The sequence below is a fragment of the Rosa rugosa genome, chromosome 2 (assembly GCF_958449725.1).
Source record: "Rosa rugosa chromosome 2, drRosRugo1.1, whole genome shotgun sequence".
Classification (NCBI taxonomy): domain Eukaryota; kingdom Viridiplantae; phylum Streptophyta; class Magnoliopsida; order Rosales; family Rosaceae; genus Rosa; species Rosa rugosa.
Window position 1 is genome coordinate 21,164,904 of NC_084821.1, and position 25,509 is coordinate 21,190,412.

At 37.9% G+C, this 25,509-nt stretch overlaps 3 protein-coding genes across 4 annotated transcripts; 1 reads left to right on the plus strand and 2 right to left on the minus strand.

The window, feature by feature from the left end:
- Positions 1-84: 84 nt before the first annotated feature.
- LOC133730535 (uncharacterized) lies at positions 85-654 on the minus strand. Its single transcript, XM_062158109.1, has one exon. It carries the CDS (start codon positions 652-654, stop codon positions 85-87), a length of 570 nt encoding a protein of 189 aa, XP_062014093.1.
- A 6,443-nt stretch (positions 655-7,097) lies between these two features.
- LOC133732455 (DNA-binding protein REB1-like) lies at positions 7,098-11,355 on the minus strand. Of its 2 annotated transcripts, none has more exons than XM_062160009.1 (2): positions 11,316-11,355; positions 7,098-9,348 (listed from the first exon to the last, which is right to left on the minus strand). In XM_062160009.1, exon 2 carries the CDS (start codon positions 9,330-9,332, stop codon positions 7,425-7,427), a length of 1,908 nt encoding a protein of 635 aa, XP_062015993.1. In that variant the 5' UTR covers positions 9,333-9,348; positions 11,316-11,355; the 3' UTR covers positions 7,098-7,424. The 2 variants fall into 2 exon arrangements, with proteins under 2 accessions (XP_062015993.1, XP_062015994.1); XM_062160010.1 differs by lacking the exon at positions 11,316-11,355 and having other exon boundaries at positions 7,098-7,392; positions 7,424-9,491.
- Positions 11,356-11,554: 199 nt separating this feature from the next.
- LOC133732035 (ruBisCO large subunit-binding protein subunit alpha) lies at positions 11,555-14,772 on the plus strand. Its single transcript, XM_062159492.1, has 8 exons — positions 11,555-11,695; positions 12,009-12,189; positions 12,369-12,490; positions 12,604-12,811; positions 12,895-13,040; positions 13,169-13,475; positions 13,635-14,086; positions 14,342-14,772. The coding sequence occupies exons 1-8, from the start codon at positions 11,642-11,644 to the stop codon at positions 14,627-14,629; spliced, it is 1,758 nt and encodes a 585-aa protein (XP_062015476.1). The 5' UTR covers positions 11,555-11,641; the 3' UTR covers positions 14,630-14,772.
- The last annotated feature ends 10,737 nt before the right edge of the window (positions 14,773-25,509 follow it).

Here is a 25,509-nt window from a genome sequence, read left to right on the forward strand (position 1 = left end):
AGATAAAAGGGAATTGAATATATTTTTATTTTATCTGTGTAGATCGAGTACATTAGATGAGATCGAACATATATGTGACCTATTCTAATTCAGATAATCCTTAACCCCTTCTTGAACATTTTCTTTCTTCCTCTCCCTTACCACCTTTACTAGTCTTTCTTCCCCATCTTGATTCTTGGTTTCTTCCTGAGTTTGGATCCCTACATCTATTGCAACATCATTGGCAGAAAAGTCAGCAATTTCATAGTTTTGTGTAACCAACCTCAAATAATAGTCATAAGCAGGTAGCAGCGGTTGGTCACCTATAGTGTGCTTCTTCTTAACCAAATCTTTGTCTTCAAGACTAACAGCATTCTCCTCCAAATCCACAGCAACTAGAGTTGAAGGCGTATTAATCGGGGATACATTTTTCCCAATGGCAGCGATAATAAATGGTTCAGCTTGTTGTAAGAGCCACTCTACTGTTTGACCATTGGTATTGTGACCAAGATCATGAGTGAGTTGAGCGATACGAGCAACACATGACTTTGGCAAGATAATACCGCATTCACCACCTTCAACCTTTGTGTGGCCATCTGTTGTTGAAGCTTTGCCATGGAGGACTTGATTTCTACTGCTTGAGGCATTGGTTGAAAAGTTTGATTCTATTCCCATTGTAACCAAACAAGGTATTAGAACATAAGAGAGCTCTTGAGTTTTCTTGAGGTTGATGGGAAGGGTTTTATACAAAAATATATCGATGCATATTTGATCAATTTGTTATTCTTAGGGTAAGACACTGTTGTTTTGTTCAAATGTGTATTGAAATCTTAAATGTCGCATTTTATTGCCAACGATAGCTTATGCATCTTTACAAAAATGAATAAAATTTAATTCTTACCTTTAAATTTGGTTGCATATTCAAACCATATTCATGAATGTGGCAAAATACTTACGTAAAATAAAACGAAAAAAAAATAAAGAAAATGACAGAACCAGTTGAGCCAGTATTTCATTAAGAGATTAGCACGGTTATCTATGCTGGTCTTCACTGTCAAACTTTGTTAATAAAAAAGGGACGTACGTGTATAATACGGAAAAAATATGTCTGTGTATTATCCGAACATTTCATATAATAGCTTGTTGAAAAATTCGGCAAAGTATTTTTAATTAATTAATAAATCAACTTTTTATTTTTAGAATACTCATTTTTGTTCCATAATATATGTAAAATAAGGAAAAAACATAAATATCGTGTATAAAACATACTTAATACGTTCAGGTTCAAAAGTATGGAAAATTTAATGAGACCTCTTGAAAAGTACAAAGTACATAATTTTTTATAAAAATACGTCAGTACGTGTATTATTCATGATTCATACGAAAAGCTACTAACAGAGCTGTCAAATAAGAAAAAGAAAATAACATGGTATAAGTTGTAGTTTTCCTTTTATTCCCTTACAATGTATTGGGGCCAGTTTTCTTTCCGAAAAATGTTGGATTATGATTTTTATTTAAAATATACAGGCTTGCTTTTAAAATTCCTAAATTTAATCTTTGTGTTTAAAGAGCAAGGTGATATATGATAAGATAAGCTCCAAGTGTTCCAAGCCGCCTTCACCCTAGTCGGCGTCCAAGCGTTGCTCATTTAGTGGTGGTAGCCGGTATAAGTGTTGATTTTTGCTGCCAAACATAAATGGTTTTTAGGGCCTTGCTTGTGGCTTTTTGGGTTTGTGTTTTTGCTTGGAGCTTGACGGCATCGACTCCAAGTTCTGGCTCATTTGCTGCGTTGAGGCATAGGCGATCGACGGTGGTGTGGCGGCGATTGCGGCAGCAATTCGAGGGGTGATGTCCAAGTTGCATGCAATAGCGTTGGCAACGTGGATCTTAGTTGGTGGCTTGGAGTGTTGAGGATCTGCTCCTTTGGTTTGGACCTTCTCCTTTGGTTCGCCGATAGATCTGGTGGTGTACGTCGATGATCCTCGTGGTGCTAGGTTCTTTTCCTTGTGGAGGTGGCGGCGTCGAGTAGTGCTACTTTCGGATGATTTGCACAGTGAGGCACGTGCTGTTTTGGGCTAGATGCTATTGGGCTCGAGCTAGGGAAAACTTCAGGCCCTTGAGCTGTGGCACTTTTCTAGGGACATATGCTTGTTAGTTCTTAATTAATGAGCGCTAATAATTATAGGTTTGCTTGACCTATTTGCTACCATAGCTTATAGGCTCGCTTTTATATATTAAGTGAGCACTGAATTTATAATGAGCTGTCTATACCTATGTTCCATCATAGTACTCCCACAACCTAGTGAAGGGGTATGTAGTGGTCATTATGGCTTGCGTAATGACAATCATTGATGGATTCATTCCAAAAAAAAAAAAAGGATAAGATATGAGTCAATTTAGCAGCAATACACACACACACACACACACAGACTAAGGGGTCCCTTTTTTTTGTCATTTTAAGGGATCCCTTGTGGGACCCACTTTTTGATCGCATTTTCACATCTTGACCGTTCAGTTTTTAGGTCCTAAAGTATAGATCACTTCTGCAAATTTTCAGCCAAATTGATGATTGTTAAGGCATGGAACTAGATTAAATCAATGGACGAACCAAATCTGTCCAACCTAAACCGTTTATGTTTATAATTGTAAATCACAGTTATGAACCAAATTACCAGTGTTCTAAAACTCGACCGCCCAGGCTGCCTAGGCGCTGGGTGGCGGCTCTCCGACTCAAGTAATGCCTAGGCGCTGGGCGGTCGGCTAATTAAGCGGCCTATCTAGACACTGGGTGGTTCGGCGATTCGGCGCGAGGCAGCTTATCTAGGCAGGTTTCTGCCTTTCTCTCAGATCAACGGGAGGAAGAGATCGAGGTGATCTAAAAATCAGATAGAGATTGATGGATTGAGAAAAGAGAGATGAGACTAAATCGATTGTAAGATTGATAGGGAAAGAGAGAGCTAGTGAGGATTTGTGATCTGAAATTGATCGAGACTTCGATCTGGATAGTGGATTTTGGCAACTCAATCTGTGTATAATTCAATGTTGTTCAATCATTACTAGTTTGGAACTCGATCTGGGTATTTTTCATAGAAAGTTCTATGATAACTGGAACTCGATCTGGGTATTTTTCATAGAAAGTTCTATGATAACTGGAACTCGATCTGGGTTTTCCAATGATGTTCTTGATTGTTCATGACGCTCATAAACTTGAACTCCTGCTTGAAAGACTTGATCTTGGGAAAGTCGTTTGCTTCTTCTCTTTTTTTGTCGAAGTGGTCAGTGATAGCCAGCTGGCATTGGAGAAACAAATGTTTGTTTGTTTTGTTTTATTATTTTTTTTTTTTTTTTTGAGAAGCAGTGAAAGCTAGCTCGCTTTTGGTATTAACAAAGAGTAAAATAAAAATGGTTGGTGGCTGGAAACGAATTGAGCTAGAGTTATCCACTGAATGGTTTATTTTATGAAACTACCATTATTATTCAACTTAAGCTAGCCCAACAGTCATCAGTTAATCCAATATATAATGAAGCATTATATATAATGACCTCGGTTTAAGCTAGAATTAGATAAGTTGGGTAATGGAGTTTTATAGAGAAAGTAAAATAATAATGCAATATGCTTGAATATGTTTTATATATCCTTAGTTATATAATTAAATGTTATATAAATAAAATAAAGACTAAAAAATATAAAACCGCCTGGGCGTCTGGGCGCTAGTCCCCTAGCCACCGCCTGACTAGCGCCTAACGATATTTCGAACCTTGCAAATTACAATAACCTTCAATAGAACCACCCGAGATATATAGTAACATGCGTTTCAACTAAGAATATGTATTCTAACATGCACCAATTAGCGAAGAGTGCTCAACAGGCTACTCCTTTCACTTTACAATTGTGATTATATCCCAGAAAGACAATGCTCAGTCGAAGCCATAGCACAATAATAACAGCTTTCCCACTATGTTGCCACCGTAAATATAACCTAGTGATACTAAGTTTCATCCTGTCACTAGAAGGTTGCGATCATTTGACAAAGTAAGGAACTCACCACTAGACCTGTAAATAGACCGGATTTGGAGCGGATCAACCTAAATCCAAATTTGTTAGTAATAATTTTGTTTAACCTAACCGGATCCGTTAACCCGGCTAATCATTGATAGCTCAATCCAAATCTGTATCCGCTAGACTAACGGATACCCGATCCGCTAATCTGATCTGTTTATAGCAACAAATATTTTTAAATTTTAATAATAATATTAAATTATCATCATTTTTTTTTTTTAATCGAAGATGTCAAGCCGGTTTTATAATTCAGCAAACAATACCAAACGACACATCCTTATGGGGTCGACAAAAAGAGTCATCCTTTAAGACATACAACCATCCTATTCTACATACCAATAGAACCCCGCATACCCAGAGTACACTCACCTTTTAGGAAATCCATGCACCATTATTCTAACAAAAACCTAAGAACTCAGAAGAAATAAAATAAAGGAACCGAGTACCGATTTTTGCGACCCAATAAAAACCTAGAAATATTTAATCATATTCCCCTTAAATAAAAGAGGAAGAAGCCCAACAGCCACTTATGAGCCCAATTAGTCCAAGTTGGAGAAACCCTAGCAGACTCCACCAAGGCTACCTCCCTGCCACCGTCGAAAACCTTGCTACCACCATCGGAAGCAACAGTACCTTTAGCCTGTCCCAGCGCCTGCATTGTTGGCCAGATCCCAAGCACGCTCAGTGCTGCCACTGCACTGCCGCCGCCTGCCTTGATATCAAGAGAAACATATCCCAACCAAGAAACGTCGCTGCCCCCCGACCAACCCCCGGAACATCGCACCGGATCTAAGCTGATGTTCCCAGAGGCAGAAGCCAAGGTGCCCCCTATCGGATCTGAACCCATATAGACTTTAGCAGCCCTGCCATCATCGAGTCCCCGTCCTACATCGCCCAAACAAAAGGCCCAGCTCCACCTGACATCGATGAGATTGAAGGCGAGAGGTTTCGCGCTTTCGCAGCCAAGTTGACCGCCATCAGAGGCTTTGGTCCACCAAAAGGACGAACCCGATCCAAACCTATATCATGAGACACCGTCGAAGCCAATCACCGTCGCCGCCAAGTAGGGGAGAAGAAAGAGAAGCTTTGCCTCCCTTCCAAATCCAAATTACCCAGCCACTGCGTAGCCAGGAAACCTCTCTGTCGATAGTTAAGGAATTTGTAGCGCCACCGCTACCAATTAAGGCCGGTTACGGTTTTAGGGTTGCTCTCCAGAGCGAAAGAGAGAGCATTTTTAGGGTTAGAATAGATAGTTTATGAAATGATTCAATCTCATGGTATTGCTATTAAATTATTATCATGATACTTCATGAAATATTAATAAAATATTATATACTTATTATTTTATATTTTAAAGTAATAAGTATTCTTAATATTTTATAGTTAATATTTTGAAAAATAATAATTTATTAATACAAAAATCATATTTAATTATTATAAAAACGGACCGGATCATTAACGGATCGGACCACTAACTGATCAACGGATCAAATTTTCAATCCAAATCTGTTTAATAACCACGGATCTGGATCAAGCAGCAGTTGATGAGAGCATCAATTGTAGAACCCATTGAAGTAAATAGGACTATGAAAAAAATGTGTTTTGTCCGTTAGACTTTAAAGCTTTGAAACCTTAAAGAATTATGAAACCAAAAGGTATTTCGACATCTTGAGAAATGAAGTTACATGACTCATATACATATAGGAGTCTGTACAAGAACTCAAGAAGAAGAGATCAGTATATACAAGGACTCTATCTAACAGACTAGATAATTACATAGTGAATGAGATATATCTCAAATGAATCATCGACAAGTAACAAAAGAGATAAACTCATTAGAAGATGATTATACATGCTATGTAGGAGACATTGGAAGGAGGATAGCGTTGAACGCTAATGAGGAGTCTTGAATAGATTAGGCTTTGTACGAGATGCAACTGGGTTATGCTTATCAGGATGTGGGTATGATACTCTATTTGGGGGAAGCTCTACTGCCTCTACAAATGGAGTTCCACTGTCAAAACCCGTCAATCTTGTTTTATTTTTCTGCTCATAATAATTCTCCCTCGAAAATCATCTGGAAATTTGGAATTCCCTCTAAACTCTAAACTTTCATTTGTTGCTCATGGCAAGCTGCTGACTAATGTCCAGAGATATGAAAGACATTTTACCACCGATGACGCTGTACTTGCCATACTGGTGAAGAAAGTTTGCTTCATCTTTTTAGGGACTGTCCTTTTTCTCAAGCTATTTGGAATCAATTTCAGAAACCTGCTGCTATTGCTACTACTTCTCATATGTCTTGGATTAGTTGGTTTAAGGCAAACCCTCATTGTTACCAATTTGTTCCTTTCGAATGTGAAATGGTGTTCATATGCTGGTTTATCTGGAAATGGAGAAACAAGAGAAGTTTTTATGCTAGTTTCCACCACCCTTTTCAGCCTATCATGATCTAATACTACTGCAATTGAGGAATGAAAACCTGCTCAAGCCAAAGCCAACACTGGTAGAGCTTATGAGTTGAACATGCTGGTGGTGTGGCAGAGGCTTCCTAATGGTTATATTGATGGATCAAGACATGTAACTAGTACCGGAGGCATCAGAGGAAACTCTTCTGGAATATGGATGAAGGCTTCACCAATGTCAAGGTAGTGTTAGTTGCTGAAACATCGGATCTTTTCTTAGGTCTAAAGCTTGCTGTGGATTTTTGTTCTTTTTCAGGCCTATTTTCACAGGGTTGATATTGAAGCAAGCTTCTGTAGAGGGGTAGAGTCAAAATCAAGTTCGCACTTATCTTCCTCGGGTGATACTCAAATAGAAAATAATGTTTGTTGGTTGCCTACCACTCTCCAAAACCAACAGTAGACTTGCATTTCTTTGCAAAAGAGAGAGAAGAGAGCATCGATCAACATAAATATTGACACAGCAATGGAGTCACTTTCTACTGCTTATACAGCATGGTAGGGAAAGAGGATTACTTAGAATAACATATTTAGGGTTTTGGGTAACATTCAAAGCCAAAAAAAAAAGAGTTCATATCCTAATCTGACATTGTAAATTGATGCGAGTACGATATTTCTATGACAATACAGAAGAAATTTCTCAAACCTCAGTTCGTGTATAGAAAAATTGAGCAAAAAGTAAAAAACAAGGCATTCAAGTACGATATTTCTATGACAATACAGAAGAAATTTCTCAAACCTCAGACACGAAAAAGTAATAGAAAAATTGAGCAAAAAGTTAAAAACAAGGCATTCTGATGCCAAATAAACCATTCTACAATACAAGTTTACACCAAGTTTACACCAATATCTCTTGCTTCAAGTACATCGGCCACTTAATACCAGATAAACCTCAGTCAACTACAGGTTTACTAGCATAAACCTCAGTCAACTGCAGGTTTACTAGCATAGATTTCTCTTGCTTCAATTAAATCGGCAAGATAACGTTTAGATAAAACTTCCACTTGTTCAGGAAAGGACTTGAGCCCATGATGACCAATATGTTTGACCATTTGATGCCATCGCTTTTGGCAAACATCTCCAGGCCTATGCTCAAGCAGATCATCCCAATCAACATCTTCAATACAGCAAGCATCCAAGCTATTGAGAGCATCAAGCAGCCGATAGTCGTCAATGTCAGCCCACAGCTTTTGGCTTACCAAAGGTGATGTTAATTGGTTATACCACTTCATGCTGCAAACAGCATTGGTTCTAGTGCCCAACGTTTCACTGATTGCCTCCCAGCAAATATTATCTCGCAGCATGCCATGCTTGGTTTTCTTTTCTTCAAAAACCTTCATACGCAGATCCATGTTCACTAAATCAAATAAAGTCTCGTACTCCTCTTGGGACCAGCGTCCTTTCTTCTGATTTGGCAGTTTTATTCTGCGCCATGCATCCTTGACATGAATTCTATGTTTGCCAAGCTTATCGCCCAAGGTTCTCCAATCAGCTCCCCGATCTTGATGGAACTTCTTTACCTCTTCGTACTCTTCCGGGGTCCAAATACGTTTCTCAGCTCGTTCAAACAAAATATGGGCTCTATAATATACACTCTTAAAGGGCCTCCATGGTAAGGCTGCCCCAATATCCTTCCAACAATTTTTCAATTCTTGGTGGTTTTTGACTTCAGGGTGGGACTTACAACGCAGAACCATGTTGAGGCCATCATCCCCTAAAGCATGTTCCTCTATGTATCTTAAAACAGCCTCTTTCACAATCTTGTCTTCTTCTTCTGAAAACCGTTTACCTCTTACAAGGTCTTCATGCTCATCATTTGGGCCATCAAACGGTGAGAAGACCTCCACATCATCAGCAAAACTTACTCTTTTTGATGCTTTTTTAGGGGTCGATTTTTCAGAATTGTCAGGAGCTTCAATGCTTTTTTGGACCATTAAGCTGCCTTTACTTGACCTGGCCTTTTTCTTGTCTTCATTGCAAACCTCCGCAATACCACGTTTCTCTGACTTGGACTTCTTCCTTTTCTTACTATTTCCTACATTAACAGCCTCTGATTTTCTGTTGCAATCTTCTACAACATGTTTCTCTGACTTGGCCTTCTTTCTTTTTTTACCATCTTCTACATTAACAACCTCCACATTTCTGCTGCTATCTTCTCCATTAACAAGGGTCTCTGCCTTGGCCTTCTTCTTCCTTGTTTTCCCACCATCTACATCAACAGCCTCTATGTTTCTGATGCACGTTTCACTGCTCCCAGTGCCCATATTTTCAGCCACAATATGCCCATCTAAACGCTTACTTGCTACTCCAGCCTCCATTCCATCACTTGTGACATTCTGTACCAATTCACCACCCGCTTTTTCCCTCTTCCCTTTCTTCTCTTTTTTCTTTTTATTTCCTCCCTTGTTGTTTATTTGTGCAACATCTCCATACTCAGTTGCCACACCTACTTTTCCATCCTCAAGAATTTTTTGTGCCTTCTTTACACTACCTGTAGAGTCAACTTTCTCCACAGTTTTCCCAACGGATTTCTCCCCATCATTTATGAGCTCCTTTTTATTAATCATATCTATTACCATATCATCCCCCTCCTTTTCCCTCCTCCTTTTCTTTTTCTTATTGGCTTCTTCTCCACTATTCATATGATTTCCACCAGTCTTGTCATATTCCAGCCCCTCAACTTCCTTGCCCATTTTGTCCCCACAGACTTCAAGCACCGAAGAATTTCTTTCAAGTTCATCCTTCTTCGCTTTCTCCTTCCTTTTCTCCTTGTGCTTTTTCTTCTCTTTTCCTGATTCAAACTCCAAAGGTGTCCTCTCCTTCCTTCCCATATTAGTTTTGTTCAATCTGGAACAGAAAAAGGAGAAAGAAAAAACAAAATTAAGATCAATGACTAATCAGTAGTTTTACTTGAAAAGTAAAAACATAAGTCAGCAACCAGTTAAATAACAGGATAACATTTCTGGAAACACCCATATGCCACACTAGATGTGGAACTAGTTTCTGGAAAGTGTGTGCGAGGCACAGAATAACATCCGGATAACGGAAATGCTAACACCTTACGGACATATCATTAGAAATGATAACAGAATCACATGATCCAGGATAATGCTTCAACATAAAGTGTACAAAATTATTTGGAAACAAATGACAATTTTAGGTAGATTAATCGAGCATATATAGATATAATCTATACACAACATTTGGAATTTTCAAAAAACTTTCCTATTAGATTTTAGCCTTTTAGGTAATATTGACCACATGGCCAAATATCACACTGCAGAAACCATGAATAGCATCCAAAGGTATTGACAAATTCCTAGACATGAGTCCAACAAAAGAATGCACACATGCCATTTATAATGAAAATGGAAAGCAAATGCAAATACATCCTAACCACCAGTGGCAAACCCGGATATGAAATTGGGGTGGACTGAACATATATATAATATTCCTTTTGCTCTCTTGCTAGAACATTCTATCTTATTTGTTTGTAAAGAGGTTTACAACCCAATCAACATCGGAGGCTTATCTTCACGCCCATATTATCACTAGAAGATGTCATAAAACCAGAACCCCAAATTAAAGAGTAAAAGCACAAAATTATAGAAAAAGAATAATAAAACAAGAATATAAAATTAATTTATCTGTACCTAGTAGGCCAAGTAGCTTTGAACTCAGTAACCGCAGATTTGGTATCAATTCTTATTAGCTCAGATATTTATCAAATCTTATTGGCATACAAAGAAAATAACCTTCACTTCCAAACTTCCAGAGTTCTAGGCTCCCATTCTGGGATTAAATCATCTTCTAAAGTCAAATCTAGCATAAGAACATGATTTCCATTGAAGTTGGAAAGCAAATTGGGAGATATTGAAAAAGTAAGCTTAGAGAGCAGGCATACTGAAACTTTCAACACACCTAACCAGATTTAAAAAGGAACCAATTAATTTAGCTATGCCCTGAAACTTATCATTTCTAATTTTACTATTCAACTAACCCTTTTTATTTTTGTTTACAATGGAAAATGTCGATACTGGATTCATGAACAGGATTTTCAAAGACTTCTTATATGATATAAGAAAAGGACAACCAAAAAACACTTCATAATGACAGTGAAACTGAACACTTTGCCCTCTCTAATAGAAACACATCCATCCAATTTGAAGCATCACAACAGTATGATAGGAAGCTAATGAAGCACACAACTACCCCACATTTGTTCTTATTCGGTTCTACAATATAAATACATTAGAATTCAAACCCTATTTAGATATTTTTTTCTTGTTTAATAAGCAATCCCAAACGAGCTATATCTAAGGTGGATTAATTGAGATACAGCGGCTGGGATACCATATTTCCAGAAGTTTTGAAACTCTCCCGCAACTCTCCTTTCCAAATTGAGGTATCAGCGACCACGCGGCCAACTGCCACAACTCAAGTGATTCAAATCCCAAAACACGACTCCAACAAAAGAACATGCACACGCCATTAATACTGAATACGAAAAGCAAACCGTCATTCGTTCAAAGATACCTGTTCGAGGCAAAATCACCAATTGTAGAGGCAAAATCACCAATGAAAATACTGGACTGGTCTAAACATGTAAACAGAATATTCAAATACAGACAAAGATATGGAATTTCAGATTCATTTGAATTTAAATCCAAGACACTCATTGTTTTTAATTATGCTGCTAATCCAGCTTCATGAACTGGATTCTCAAAACAACACTATTCGATATCAAAATGTAATAAAATTCTGAAACTCCGATGCAAAGCAAATCGTGATTGATAAAAAGAAGAAGCACTAACCTCCAACAACGTTCGTCTTCGGCTGTCAGTTAGGGTTTCGACTGAGAGCGGTGAAAGAGACAAAAGCGGAGGAGCAGAGCGAGAAGAGAAACATATTTATAGTTTCCTAGTTTAACGGGCCTCAAGTTCAAGTTACAACGGGCCTGAAATTTTGGGCCCAATGAAAAGGAGGGGGGCCCACATTCAACGGTTCTCTGAAATACAAGAAAGTTCTGGAACGACATGAGGGAATAAAACCCGAAACGGCAAAACCCTAAAAGCTTGTGAGCCTCTTATCCACACTTAGTTGTTCTACTCTCTCTCTCTCTCTCTGTGAAGCTTTGAAAATGGCGTCGGCCAACGCTCTCACCTCTGCTTCCATTCTCTGCTCTCCCAGACAGGTACGACCTTATTGGATTGGATTCTCCTGTATCATGAAATTAAAGCCAAATTTGGGGTTTTGTGTTTTGTGGGTTATCATTTCTTGTTACCCAAACATGGTTGAGTCTGTGACTCTCAGTAGCTTGGAGTTACTTTGGTTATCTCTGAGGTTTTGATAAATTGGGTGTTTGTTTCTGTTTTTGGATGTTGCAAATGAGAAGCATAGATTTGGGTGGTGGTTATTGAATTGCTTTAGTGTATGAAAAGAGTGTTACTTCTGGGTTGTTGGGTCAATTGTTGATAATTCAGTGAATGGTTTTGTTAATTTTGCAGAGCTTGAGTAGGAGGGTAAATCAGCAGCAAAACAACAGGCTGAATTACAAGCAGTCGAGGGGGCGGTTTGCTGTGAAAGCCGCTGCGAAAGACATAGCCTTTGACCAGGAGTCGAGGCGTGCTATGCAAGCCGGCATTGATAAGCTTGCTGATGCTGTTGGCCTTACTCTTGGTCCCAGAGGTAGCCTCTCTTTACTTTGTCGAACAATTTTTGTTTTACTTGAATCCTGTGAGGCCGTTTTAGATGTCTAGATGTGGATTTGTAGGGGAAAACGAACCCCCCTGACTTGTTTTTAGTGCTTCCTTTCATGGTGTGCGCGAATTCGTAGTTTTGATCTGTGTGTTTTTGTATCTCTGTAGGGAGGAATGTTGTGTTGGATGAGTACGGTAGCCCTAAAGTGGTGAATGATGGAGTAACAATTGCTAGAGCTATTGAGCTACCTGATGCTATGGAAAATGCTGGTGCAGCTCTCATTAGGGAGGTCGGTTAAGTTTATGCTCATTGTATTTTGCCTTCAATTAGTACTATCCTATGTTAGTGATTACAGTGCTTATTTTTGCTTATCCTGTTACTGGGTTCAATTGTGGGATTTAGGTTGCTAGTAAGACCAATGATTCTGCTGGTGACGGCACAACAACAGCATCCATTCTTGCACGCGAGATAATCAAGCTTGGGCTTTTGAGTGTCACCTCTGGTGCAAATCCCGTTTCAATTAAGAAGGGGATTGATAAAACTGTACAGGCATTGGTGGACGAACTAGAGAACAAGTCTAGGCCTGTTAAGGGTCGTGATGATGTTAAAGGTACTCTGCTGTTATGATTGCCACGGAATTTCGTTAAGTTTAGTTTTTCGCAATCTTAAATTTATCATTGTTTTCTCTTACAGCTGTTGCAACTATTTCTGCTGGGAATGATGAGCAAATTGGAACAATGATTGCTGATGCTATCGACAAGGTTGGACCTGATGGTGTTTTGTCCATTGAGTCTTCATCCTCATTTGAGACTACCGTCGAAGTGGAAGAAGGAATGGAGGTGTGTATTCTTTCCTGGTCTCAGTTGCATTTCATATCTATTTTTCTTCCACCCTGTATATTATGTAATTAGCCTTGTAACAAGAAACTATATGATTACTGTCTGATGTTTATTGTCGCATATTGCAGATTGACAGAGGATATATCTCCCCTCAATTTGTTACAAACCCGGAGAAATTGATTGTTGAGTTTGAGAATGCAAGAGTCTTGATTACAGACCAGAAGATTTCAGCTATCAAGGACATAATTCCCCTGTTAGAAAAGACCACTCAATTGAGAAGCCCTCTGCTTATTATTGCTGAGGATGTCTCTGGGGAGGCTTTGGCGACTCTTGTTGTCAACAAGTTGAGGGGTATCCTTAATGTTGCTGCCATCAAAGCTCCAGGTTTTGGTGAGCGCAGAAAGGCTCTCCTCCAAGATATTGCCATTTTGACTGGTAAGTTACTGGGTTATTTTATCAACTCGATATTGTTCACAACATGACAAAGGTCCATTGATATCAAGCTTCCAAGGATATATGCAACTGTTTTGTTTTATGTTTTAACTTTAAGAGGATTGATGTGATATTCCTTTTGTCTGTTCTCTGTATGTTTAGGTGCCGAGTTTCAAGCCAATGATCTTGGTCTACTGATTGAGAACACCACAGTTGAGCAGCTTGGTTTGGCCAGAAAGGTGACAATCTCGAAGGACTCCACTACCATCATTGCTGATCAAGCTTCAAAGGATGAGTTGCAAACTAGAATTGCACAATTGAAAAAGGAGTTATCTGAAACAGATTCTGTATATGACACTGAGAAATTGGCTGAGAGGATTGCCAAACTATCTGGGGGAGTTGCTGTTATAAAGGTTGGTGCTGCTACTGAAACCGAACTTGAGGACCGTAAGCTCCGTATTGAGGATGCCAAGAATGCCACTTTTGCTGCCATAGAGGAAGGGATTGTTCCTGGTGGAGGTGCTGCATTGGTACATCTTTCAACATATGTCCCTGCAATCAAGGACAGACTTGAAGATGCAGATGAGAAACTAGGTGCTGACATTGTGCAGAAGGTAACTACCACACCTTAGTATTATGGCCCTGAATATGAAACATGAAAGTGCCAAGTACTATTCTTGAAGCAGTAAGCAAATAATATATTCCATACTGGGCTTTAGCTTCATGAGCCAGAACTTAGTATATGGAAACTTGGTCTGCTTCAGCTACTTGGATGAGTTTACATTTTTGATAACCTCAGGGTCTTTCATATTTGGTGTGTATTCTATGTAAAATTCTATTTGCTTATTATTGAATCAATTTGCCTGCAGGCTCTGGTAGCACCAGCAGCGTTGATAGCTCAAAATGCTGGAATTGAAGGTGAAGTGGTGGTGGAGAAACTAAAAGAGAGTGAATGGGAGGTCGGCTACAACGCAATGACAGACACATATGAGAACTTAGTGGATGCTGGTGTTATCGACCCAGCAAAGGTTACAAGATGTGCTCTGCAGAATGCTGCCTCAGTTGCAGGAATGGTCTTGACCACTCAGGCTATTGTGGTGGAGAAGGCTAAGCCCAAGTCACCTGCTGCTGCTGCTGCACAAGGACTTACTGTGTAATTTGTAGTCTTTTTAGGTAGCCAGAATTTTGATAGAGAGGTCTATTCGGTGCATTTCGGTTAAAGTTGCTCGGTGAAACTTTCTGTACGGATTTGACAGGATTGATTGTTTCTACATAAAATTAAGCTGGAAGTATTGTAATATCAGGCGTTTTTGGAGCATATGGTTTGTTCATCTCCCTGACAGCTTCCTTTCGGTAAATACCACCAACTCAATCCCTTGATAATTGGCACGCCGGATTACATTTTAATTCCCTGGCTTAAACCCGGTTAGAATAGGCTTATGACTTATAGCGGTATCAGCTGCCTTTGTCGACATCTCTGAATTCAGCGATGAATGTTCTATTTGAAAACCAAAACAAGCAGAAGAATCATGCTCGAAAGTGCAGTCTATGACACCTTTTGTTGGTCTTATTTTCCCACTGGGGACTCCTCGCGACATCGAAGCTCAAAAAAAGGCATATGTAGAACAAAGAGTGTGAGCCCGTTAGAATGGTCATACTAGTTTTGTCACAAAAATAGAATTGAAGTTGAATAAACTCACCGTTGATATTACATACCCCACCAATGCAAATATTCCACGAGACTAGTGCCAATTGACAGGTGACGTTCTTTTCTCCCAAAGGCATAAGAGATTCTAAGACAGTATCTGCTTTCTTTTTTTTTTATGAGACAGTATCTGCTTTATGCATATAGAGTACCACAAATCTCTTCTTCAAAAGCAAATAATAATAGAAACTGGGATTTGTACTTTTGAATTAATTGCCACCTATATCAGCTTTAGAAAGTAGAAGAAAAGATGAGATTGGTAATTGATATATAAAGCTTGAAAGTTCTCCTTGCTTTTGATTTTTTTTTTTTTTCAGAATAAACGCGTTTCACTTTAAATGATGTGTTTTATTCTATATAATTTTAAATTTTTTTTTTTTTCAATATAAAAGGTATGATGGTCTCTCATTCCAACCCTACAACTATCATCTCAACATAATAAGGATTTGTGTGCAATTGCACAATATATTGCGAGCACTAGGATTGAGGGTTTGGGTGGCAAAAGGTATTGGAGCTACTCATCATAGTTGACAGTTTCAGTGTGGTACTCTTGTCTTTCATGGTTCAGGTTCAAATTGCTCTTATGAATGATATTGTTTGGTCTATACGATCTTATTGGTTTGTATATGAAAACACAACCATTACAAAGAATTGATCTTAGTTAATTGGACAAATAGCGTATGAAAGTACTCAAGAAAAAAAGACGGGGTTGCATTATCCTACCGCAAAATATAAAAGAATGCAATCCTAGACCAAAAATACATAAAGAATGCAATTCAAGATTGATTGCTAATCCAGTATTCCCAAAATTTCAACCAGATATTAGGCAATTTTATAAGCAGAGTAGGCTACCAAACTTTGGCTTTCTGAGCATAGCATGCAATCCACTCAGAATGACAACTTCTATGCAATATGGAAAATTCCAACTTTGAGCGTTTTTGTTGCATCAATCCCATCTTATTCGAATTGAATTGAGAGCAGTCCATGTATATAGTGACATGGTGTAACTATCGCTATGGTTAATATTCTTCTAATCCAAAGGACCTTTAGTTCCAAACTTTTTTTTTTTTTTTTATTAAAAAAAAAACCCCACCCCATTCCCACCTTTGATGGGGCTCGACTTTAGTTCCAAACCATTAAAATTATTAAAACTATTACATTCCCAAAAAAAACCATTAAAACTATTAGAATGGCAAATCAATTTTCCAATAATTGAGCGCTGTATTGTCAACATCCACCTTTGAGGGCAAGGTCAGTGAGTTGGTGAAAGTTGTGGGTTTATATACATATATCATATATGGTCCCAATTTCAAATTTGCAAGATTCCAACTTCAATGTTTTCTCACGAGGTATGAGCATTTCTCTACCACGACAACTCGACAAGCATGTTTTTTAGGTTGTGAATAGCCGAAACTTATAATGAAAGTGACCTGTAATGAAAATGTATTAGTGTGCTACGGTTGCCTAAAATTTCTTACATATTATGTTTGACATTAAACCCTAATTACAGAAATAAAAAGTGGTATCCAGAGTATTGAGAGTTCCTGACAATGACGATGTCATATACGTTTTTGTGGGTTTTCCTTGGCCTTTGCTTAGATTTTTTTTTTTTTTTTTTTTTTTGGTCAAAGATATTCATTGAGGGCAAACAGCCCAGCCATACAACAACAGAAAGCCAAAAGGCTAAACTGAAGAGAAACAGAGCTCTCATAGTCAAAGCCACAGGAGGCAAGACAAGAGGAACTACAAACAGATTCAACAAACAAAAAACAAGCCTAAAGAAAAGCAAGACATAAAGGAAAGCAAGAACGCAAAATAAAGGAAGACAACAGAAGCTTCTTCTCATCGTCTTCAGCCGCCACAACTGCAGCACCACCAGCGTCTACCATGGCCGTCGTAGCTGGATCCAAACATGGAACTCCAAAATTGCAGCTTGAAAAGAGACCCCTACACCAAAGCCCGATCAAAATAACCCTGAAAATGGAAAAAAAGAAGAAAATAGAGGATCTAAACACAGATTTATCATCATCCTCCCAGTAGAAATCTTCAACATAACATGAGATTTGCAGCCACAACTCAAAGAACAAATCTAGGCAAACGAAGCCCAGAATACGTGGAGCCAATAGACCCCGAGAATCGAACATAGAAGTAGGTGGTGCATGCACCCGAGCCAAAGCTCTACCTATCTTCAGAATGAGACGCGAGAAATCGCGTTTGAGAGGAGTCGCTGCAAGAACCAAGCCATGGTACCGATTTGAAAAGGAAAAGAAAAAATCTGGGCAACAAGATCCGGAGGTGAGAGATGGTGGGTAAAAGAAGGTGATGGGTGGTGGGGAATGGGTTAGAGAAAATTTGGGGCTAAGGTACAGAAAGAAACATGGGGCAAGATGGAAGGAGAAGGAGAAGGGAAGGAGACCGAAGGAGAAAAAAGGAGATGAAACAAGAGGCAAAAGCCTCAGATCTGAGACAGAGCTCAGGGAAGCACCCATAAAGGGTGAGGGCCTTTGCTTAGATTTGGATCTCAATTTTTGCAATCGGCCCCTAAACCCTAAACTTAGAGATGAGATCTTCTCCTCCGCTTTTTCCATTCTCTTCTATTTGTCATCTTCCTCTTTCCTTCTACCCCTTCCAAAACCCTAGATTTTTCAATGATTTTTTTTTTTTTTGTCATTTGGGTGAGGAAAGTATCCATGTAGTTACGGTGAACTATATTTTGCTCAAGGATGCGGTTGTTGCCAATTTACCATTTTTTTTCTTATCCATTCACCCAACTTACTATTAATTTATTAAAAGACTAAAATATCTAAATTTTAAATTACAATTAAGAACAATAATTTTGTAAAAACGTAACGTTTGTAAAAACGTAACGTACACCCCTAGAAAGCATTTACACATATACCAACCTTCATTCTCAATCTCATCATTCATAGACTTTGATATTTTCTTTTAACATGTCTAGAGATCAAAGTTTATATAACTATAATTGTAACTTATTTTTCCACCCTCCCCTTACGAGTTATTTTGCCGTTGCAAGTTTCTTTCTCTTCAAAGTATAAAATGATAAACTGGATTAAGAGTCTTAAATTTGAATAATATTACATACAAGACGAAAATTGTACCTAGCTATGTTGGTGTTTGAAAACTTTGGCGGTACGTACCTAAATACATTTTCTATTTATTCGAATCTAATTCCCCTATATCTATAAACATGTACCTGTTTGATTCACACGCAGACCTGTCTAGCTAGACCAATTGTGACCGTTGTTCTCGCTTATGTCCTTCAGTTTTTTTTTTTTTTTTTATCGAATGAGAAATTTCATTGAAGCTCAGGGGCAAGACAAAGTACAAATTTGAACGGAGATAAACTAGAAATACAAATGAAAAAGGGAAACTAGTAAACTAAAAGGTAGACGCTCGGTAGAAACTTAAGAATTAAAGGGAGATGGTGGTCCAGGGAGGCCATCACTTCTTAGAACAGAGACAATGGAGGTTGGAGAAATTCTTAGGTGGGGGTTTCCCCACCACGTGGCCTTAGGGCCATCCAATCAGAGCCAAGGAATTTTTCCATCTTTTCCGAAATTACCCCTGCTTCCTTAAATACAATACCCAAAACACCCCCCGTGTTGGGCACTGATTGGCCCGCCCCACTGCCACGTGGTGCGGGTGCCGTACGGGAGAATCTCTCTGGAGGTTGGGGGCCTATCAGCCCAATCTAAGGAGCACAACCTCGATTTGGCTAGCTTAACCGCGGCATCCACTACACAGTTAGCTTTTCTTGGGATCCACTTCCAAGTAATGTGTTTAAAAAGTGTCTTAATTTGTCACCACTCATCTATAAAGGGGGAAAATAGATATGTCCTTCAGTTTTATATATAGCTCGAATTTGGTCCTCTAGTTCATTGCTCAAATTAGCCATGCAGCATCAAAAACCAAATTTCAAGATTCCCTGTAAAAGAACGTTGCACAAACTTTGGGTTTACTTTGATTTTCATTATATATGTGTGTGTCTATATATATATAATTTTTATCCAGAGCGAGGCCCCTCTCTAAAATTAAAAGGCGAGGTTAGAGTTTAGGATTACTTTTCGGTCTCATATCCACATCTCGACCGTTCAGTTTTTAGGTACTAATTTATGGATCATCTCTGCAAAATTTCAGCCAAATTGATGATCTTTAAGGTATCTAACTCGCTTAAACTAATGGACGAACTGAATATGTCCAACCTAAACCGTACTAGCTTTAAGGCAGTTATCAATGCCTTAACGACCATCAATTTGGCTGAAATTTTGCAAAGATGATCTATACATTAGTACCTAAAAACTGAATGGTCGAGATGTGGATATGCAACCGAAAAGTGACCATAAACTCTAAAAGCGCACTTTAATTTCAGAGCGAGGCCTCGCTCTGGATAGGATTTGTGTATATATATATAAGACCCGTTCTAGAGAGGACCTCCTTACTTTAAAAATTTGAGGATTTTCACTATTTTACACTAGTATGTGACCAAATTTAATGATCTCAACCATTGATATTTTAGATTCCTATGCAAGAATTGTGTCTATAAAAATCAACTAAATCCATAATCATTTTGTCATTCAAAATTGCGTAAACAAATGTGGTCCGTTAGATAAAATTAAAACAAATATTGTGCTAATCAAATGGTTTTTTTTTTTTTTTTAAACCCCACCCCACTCCCACCCTTGATGGGGCTCGAACTCTTGACCTCTCATATGAGAGACCAAAGCCTTACCACCCCACCAAACACACACACCCAAATCAAATGGTTAAATGTTTCTCGATTTGGCTAATTTTTTGTAGGATTCATATGTGTGTATGTAACTAGAGAATTAATGGTTTAGTTTGTTAAACTACAAGCTAAAAATAAAAACATCCTCACTTTTCAAGTTTAAGGACCCTTCCACTAAGGGGTTCCCTTCTTTTTTTTGTCATTTTAAGGGATCTCTTGTGGGAACCCTTTTCAATCACTTCTGGCATCTCAACCGTCCAGTTTTTAGATCCTAATGTATAAATCACTTCTGCAAATTTTCAGTCACGTTGATGATCGTTAACGTATTTAACTAGATTAAATCGATGGACGAGCCAAATTTGTCCAATCTGAACCGTTCATGTTTATAATTGTAAATCACAGTTATGAATGTCTTAATGATTTTCAATTTGGTTAAAATTTGCAGAGGTGATCTACTCATATAGATCTAAAAATGGAACAGTTGAGATGTGGATATGTGATCAAAAGGTGGGTCTAATAAGTGATCCCTTAAAATGACTAAAACAGGGGATCCCTCACTAGAAAGATCCTATATATATATATACACTTCTATTAAGGGATTTATTTTTTGGTCATTTTAAGGATCCCTGTGCGATATACTTTTCGATCACATTTTGACATCTCCACCGTTCAATTTTTAGGTCCTAATGTGTAGATCGCTTCTACAAATTTTCAACCAAATTGATGATCATTAAGGCATTCATAATTGAGATTTAGGTTTCTAAACGTGAACAGTTTCACTTGGACAGATTCGATTCGTCCATTGATTTAAACTAGTTCAGTACCTTAACGATCATCAATTTGACTGAAAATCTGCGCATGTGATCTACTTATAGGGACTTAAAAACTGAACTGTCAAAATGCCGATATGTGATTGAAAAGTGGGTCCCACAAGAGATCCCTTAAACTAGTAAAAAAAAAAAAGATCCTTCACTAGAAGGGTCCTGTATATATATATACATACAAATCCTATCTAGAATGAGGCCTCGCTCTGAAACTAAAGTGCGAGGTTGAAGTTTATGGTCACTTTTCAATCTCATATCCACATCTCGACCGTTCAGTTTTTAGGTACTAAAGTATAGATCATCTGTACAAAATTTCAGCCAAATTATTGATCTTTAAGGTATCTAACTCGCTTAAACCAATGGACGAACTGAATCTGTCCAACCTGAACCGTACTAGCTTTAAGGCAGTTATCAATGCCTTAACGACCATCAATTTGGCTGAAATTTTGTACAGATGATCTATACATTAGTACCTAAAACCTGAACAGTCGAGATGTGGATATGTGACCGAAAAGTGACCCTAAACTCCAACCTCGCACTTTAATTTCAGAGCGAGGCCTCGCTCTGGATAGGATATATATATATATATATATATATATATATATATATATATATATATATATATGGGCCCCATTCTACAGAGAACAACCTCAAAATAAAAATTTGAAAACTTTTCTTATTTTTTATATTAGTATACAATCTAATTTAACGATTTTAACTGCTGATCCTTTAGATTTCTAAGAATTGTGTATACAAAATATGAGAAAAATCCATAATCATTCAATCACAAAAAATGTGTCAACAAATGTCGTCTGTCAAATAAATTTAGAGGGAATATGATGCTAATCAAATAGTTAAACGTAATTTGATTTATTTACTTTTTGTATTCAATGTCACTAATAGATCAAAGGATAAGATTCTATAAAAAGGGTGCAATGAGAGTCGAGAGGGAGAGCGAATTCGCTTGAAACCGTAGCGCCGCCTCCTTCAGTGAACTGCTTCTATGGAGATCGATGTCATCTCTGCACCTTCGTTCGCCTCAGCGTACTTTTTTCGAGACTGATCACCCTCATCGTCGACATGAGGGATGGCGAGGCAGTCGTTGGATGGCCGTTTTGATATGGCTTCTCTGTGTTGTTCCACGACCCCGTCGTGGCAGTCTTTGCAGTCAGGGAAGAGAACTGGTCTATGGATTGGGCGGCGTAATTGGGTTTTCGATCACGGAATTGGTCTATTGGTTGCTCTCTTGTAGAGCAGCGGTTGGGTTTTGCACTGATGGATGGCCTTGATGTAGACGACACCAGAGTCGCTGGTGTGGCCAGAGATAGTAGTGGTCACGCGCTGCCGTGCCTTGGTGTTGTATAGATTCTAGGTTTGTCTAATCAGGGTTTGGGCTAATCTGGTGTTGTACGACGACTACTTGCTTCTGATTTTTTGGTGGCCTAAAAGTCAACTTGGCAAGACGTCAACACCGGAGATGCAGATGAGAATGGAGCTTGTCATAAGATGTCATGGTTGGGCGTCTGACGATAGATGGGTGTACAGATCAATTCTGGCCAAATTCTTAGGCTTCTTTTGGGCCCAAATCAGGACCTTTGTGATGAGTTTAAGCTCTCCAACAGGGGTGGATTTAGGACCCAGGAGATATTTTGATTGAATTTTGTCTCAATTTTGCTTTTATCTCTATTTTGGGTGTGCTGCTATTACTTTCAGGTCGATTGATCAGTTCTACATTCTACAAAGAGTCACAATACTATTACATTGTGAGTACCACAATTGCGTACCTTGGCGAGCAACGTGCTTTAGGATGAGACGAATCTAGTTTTGATTTGTTTGCTAATTTCTTGCATACCCAAATTGCAGATTCTGATGGTTTGATCTACAAATCTCAAGGTTGAGACAATTATCTTGTTGGTAATTATCTTAAGGAGGCTGAGGATTTACCTTCAGTTTTTCCTAGTTTTTCTAGGAAAATTTCAAAGCAGTGTCTTATTGTACAAAGATAACTTATTTGTGTAGTACACCTTCTTGTTTGTTCTATCTTAGCTTTAGCGCCAAATTCGTTCTGACTTTTGTATGCTTCTTATTGGGATGCCCTGTTGAGCGATTTCAATCGCTAATTCAATTAATTTTCCTTTCAAAATAATAATAAAATGAAATAATCAGATTTGACTAATTTTTCGTATTCATATTTTTTTAATAAGTTTTTTTATTCATAATATAAACCGCTAAAAATATGAGATTGAGAATGTCCTGCCACCTTATAAAAGATGCGTTGCTCAAATCAATTGAATATAATATTTCTTACCCATTTCTTTGAATTTGTATATAAGCTTTAAGAAAATGAAGAATCATATTCTATTTATTAAAGAAGCGCCCACTCGTACTCAACGGTCTCAACCCATGTTCTTCATAATTTTGTTTTTTCTCTTCATAGTTCTTATAAAAAAAAATTAAAAAATTAAAAACCATGTTCTTCATAATTGAAAAGTTGGAGTAGAAAGCTGAGATCAAGAGCGTGGAAGGTGGCTTATTGTATGTTTAAAATATGAAAATGAGACATCGTATGCAAACATGAAATGATCAAAGACTGCAGACATATTCAAACTGAATGTGATGTGATTCAAAGTAAGTTGATAGTGTCACGAAAAAAAACTTCAATACTTTGACGTCTTTAATTTTGAGCTAGGATTGTTTAGAACATACGTTCAACATTCTCATCGTTGATATGGATCACATTGAAGTCAAACATGCTCGTTCATGAAGGCTAATTCTCGGGGAATAGGGAGATAGTTAGACGCTATGTTTGAATCACAACTAAATAAACACTTTTAGTTGCTATACCATAATTTGAGTTCTGCCTAACTCTTGGTTTGTTCGTGCTAGGAGGGAGGCTAACAAAGTAGCAGATCTTCTAGCAGCTCATGCCTCTGCCAATGACCAAAGCTTCTTTTGGCATACTGTTCCTTTCTTTATACAAGATGTAATGGATGCTGAAAAGTTTGTACCCTAAGTTCTTTTGATTATCAATAAAAGTCTAACCTCCTTCTAACTCAAAAAAAAAAAAAAAAAGTAAAAAAAAATAAATAAATAAAAACACTAATAAAAAACGTTCCTCTTGTTCTTCTCATAGTTATTGGAAAGGTTATTGTGTGGCTGATGTAATTACAAACCATGGTTTGTCTTCTTTTAATATGATATGGTGGGATGTAACTTCTTCTTTCATCGTTGATTCTTGTAGAAGAGACTGACCAACAGGGTTTTCCTTGTTTCCTGGTTAATTAGATCAAATTTTTTTGCTTTGAGTTTCATTATTTGCTTGAGTTTTTCATTACTGAGTTGAACATTTATATATTTCCCATTTGTTGATGGGACACTAGGGTGAAAGAGCATAAGAATTGTCCTGATACCTTGTTGTCTCTTTTCGTTAATTTAATAAATTGATAGTTCAAGCATTTGCCTGCAACTCCTGGTCAAAAAAAAAAAAATCTAACAAAAAAAATCTATTTTCTTGTTATAGTTTTTATTCATCGTATCAATGATCAACTATAAAGTTTTCTTGTCATAAAATTTTAACCATGGTGGCTAGCAATAATGGTTTTGTGTAATTTTTTTTGTTTTGTTTTTATGATCATGTCAATTCTTTTATTAATCAGCGAAATTACAAATATATAACGATCCACTCCAGTGGAATTGACAAAAGAGCTATTATTTAAGCAATCCAACATTTTTAGACCAACATTTTTAGAAACAATGAAGCGCATCTAAACTACCCTACACAATCCATGGAAAGAATCAAAGGGCACAGGAACTGCAAGTACTCTTGGTGACATTCTCAATCTTGAGCAGATATGTGTCATCTCCAAAAGAAGACACACACCTACCTCCTCAGCTACCCTGGCCCACTGGAGTTTTAACCATTGCCACAGCCTCCATCACCTCTGCAGACTCACTGAGTTTGAGCTTCCGAGGAAATCTCTTCTTCTTTGGTTTAGGCCATTTCTCAATAACTTTAGCTTTGTTCTTTCCACCTTTAAGTCTACCCTTCTTCTTCTTTGCAGGAGATAGGTGCACCATACCATTAGTATTTGGAATACCAAAACCTTCCTCTACATCCAGTGGAGCAGCATAGCCTCCACCAACTTAGGCCTCTTCCCTGACCTAGCCAATTCCACTGGAGGGTCGTAGCGCAGCCTAAGAATTTGATTATATGGAGAAGGAATTGACGCACCTCCGCCTGTGACCTGCACAAAGTTAGTGCTCAATTTAAAACCCTATCAATGTAGTAAGAATAAGTATGAATCGTTCTCAATCGGGATTAGGGCTTAATTAATTCCTGAAAAATAAAACGTTAGACCAACAAAACTATATATTATAAACACATTCACATTATTTACGATTTACACTTAAAAGGGGATTTTAGGATTTTTATTTTCTAAATTAACAACTAAGTAAATATATACATGTGTGACACATCAAAACACATAATCAAGTAGAGTTAAATGAATGGAACGAAATTAGATAGAATTAACTACTATTAACACGTTGGCAAGGTTTCAATCATCGAACCACAAATCAAAATATGTCAAAGCATACAATCAATCAAGAACAAATTAAGATGAACGCATACAAAGTTCTTTTTACTTCCCTTAGTTAAATTAACTAGATGAACGCACCATAGTTAACCCTATTAAGCATGCAATTACTAGTGGTAGCTAATCACTAACAAAAACACTTTTAACGCAGTAAACACATTGGAAG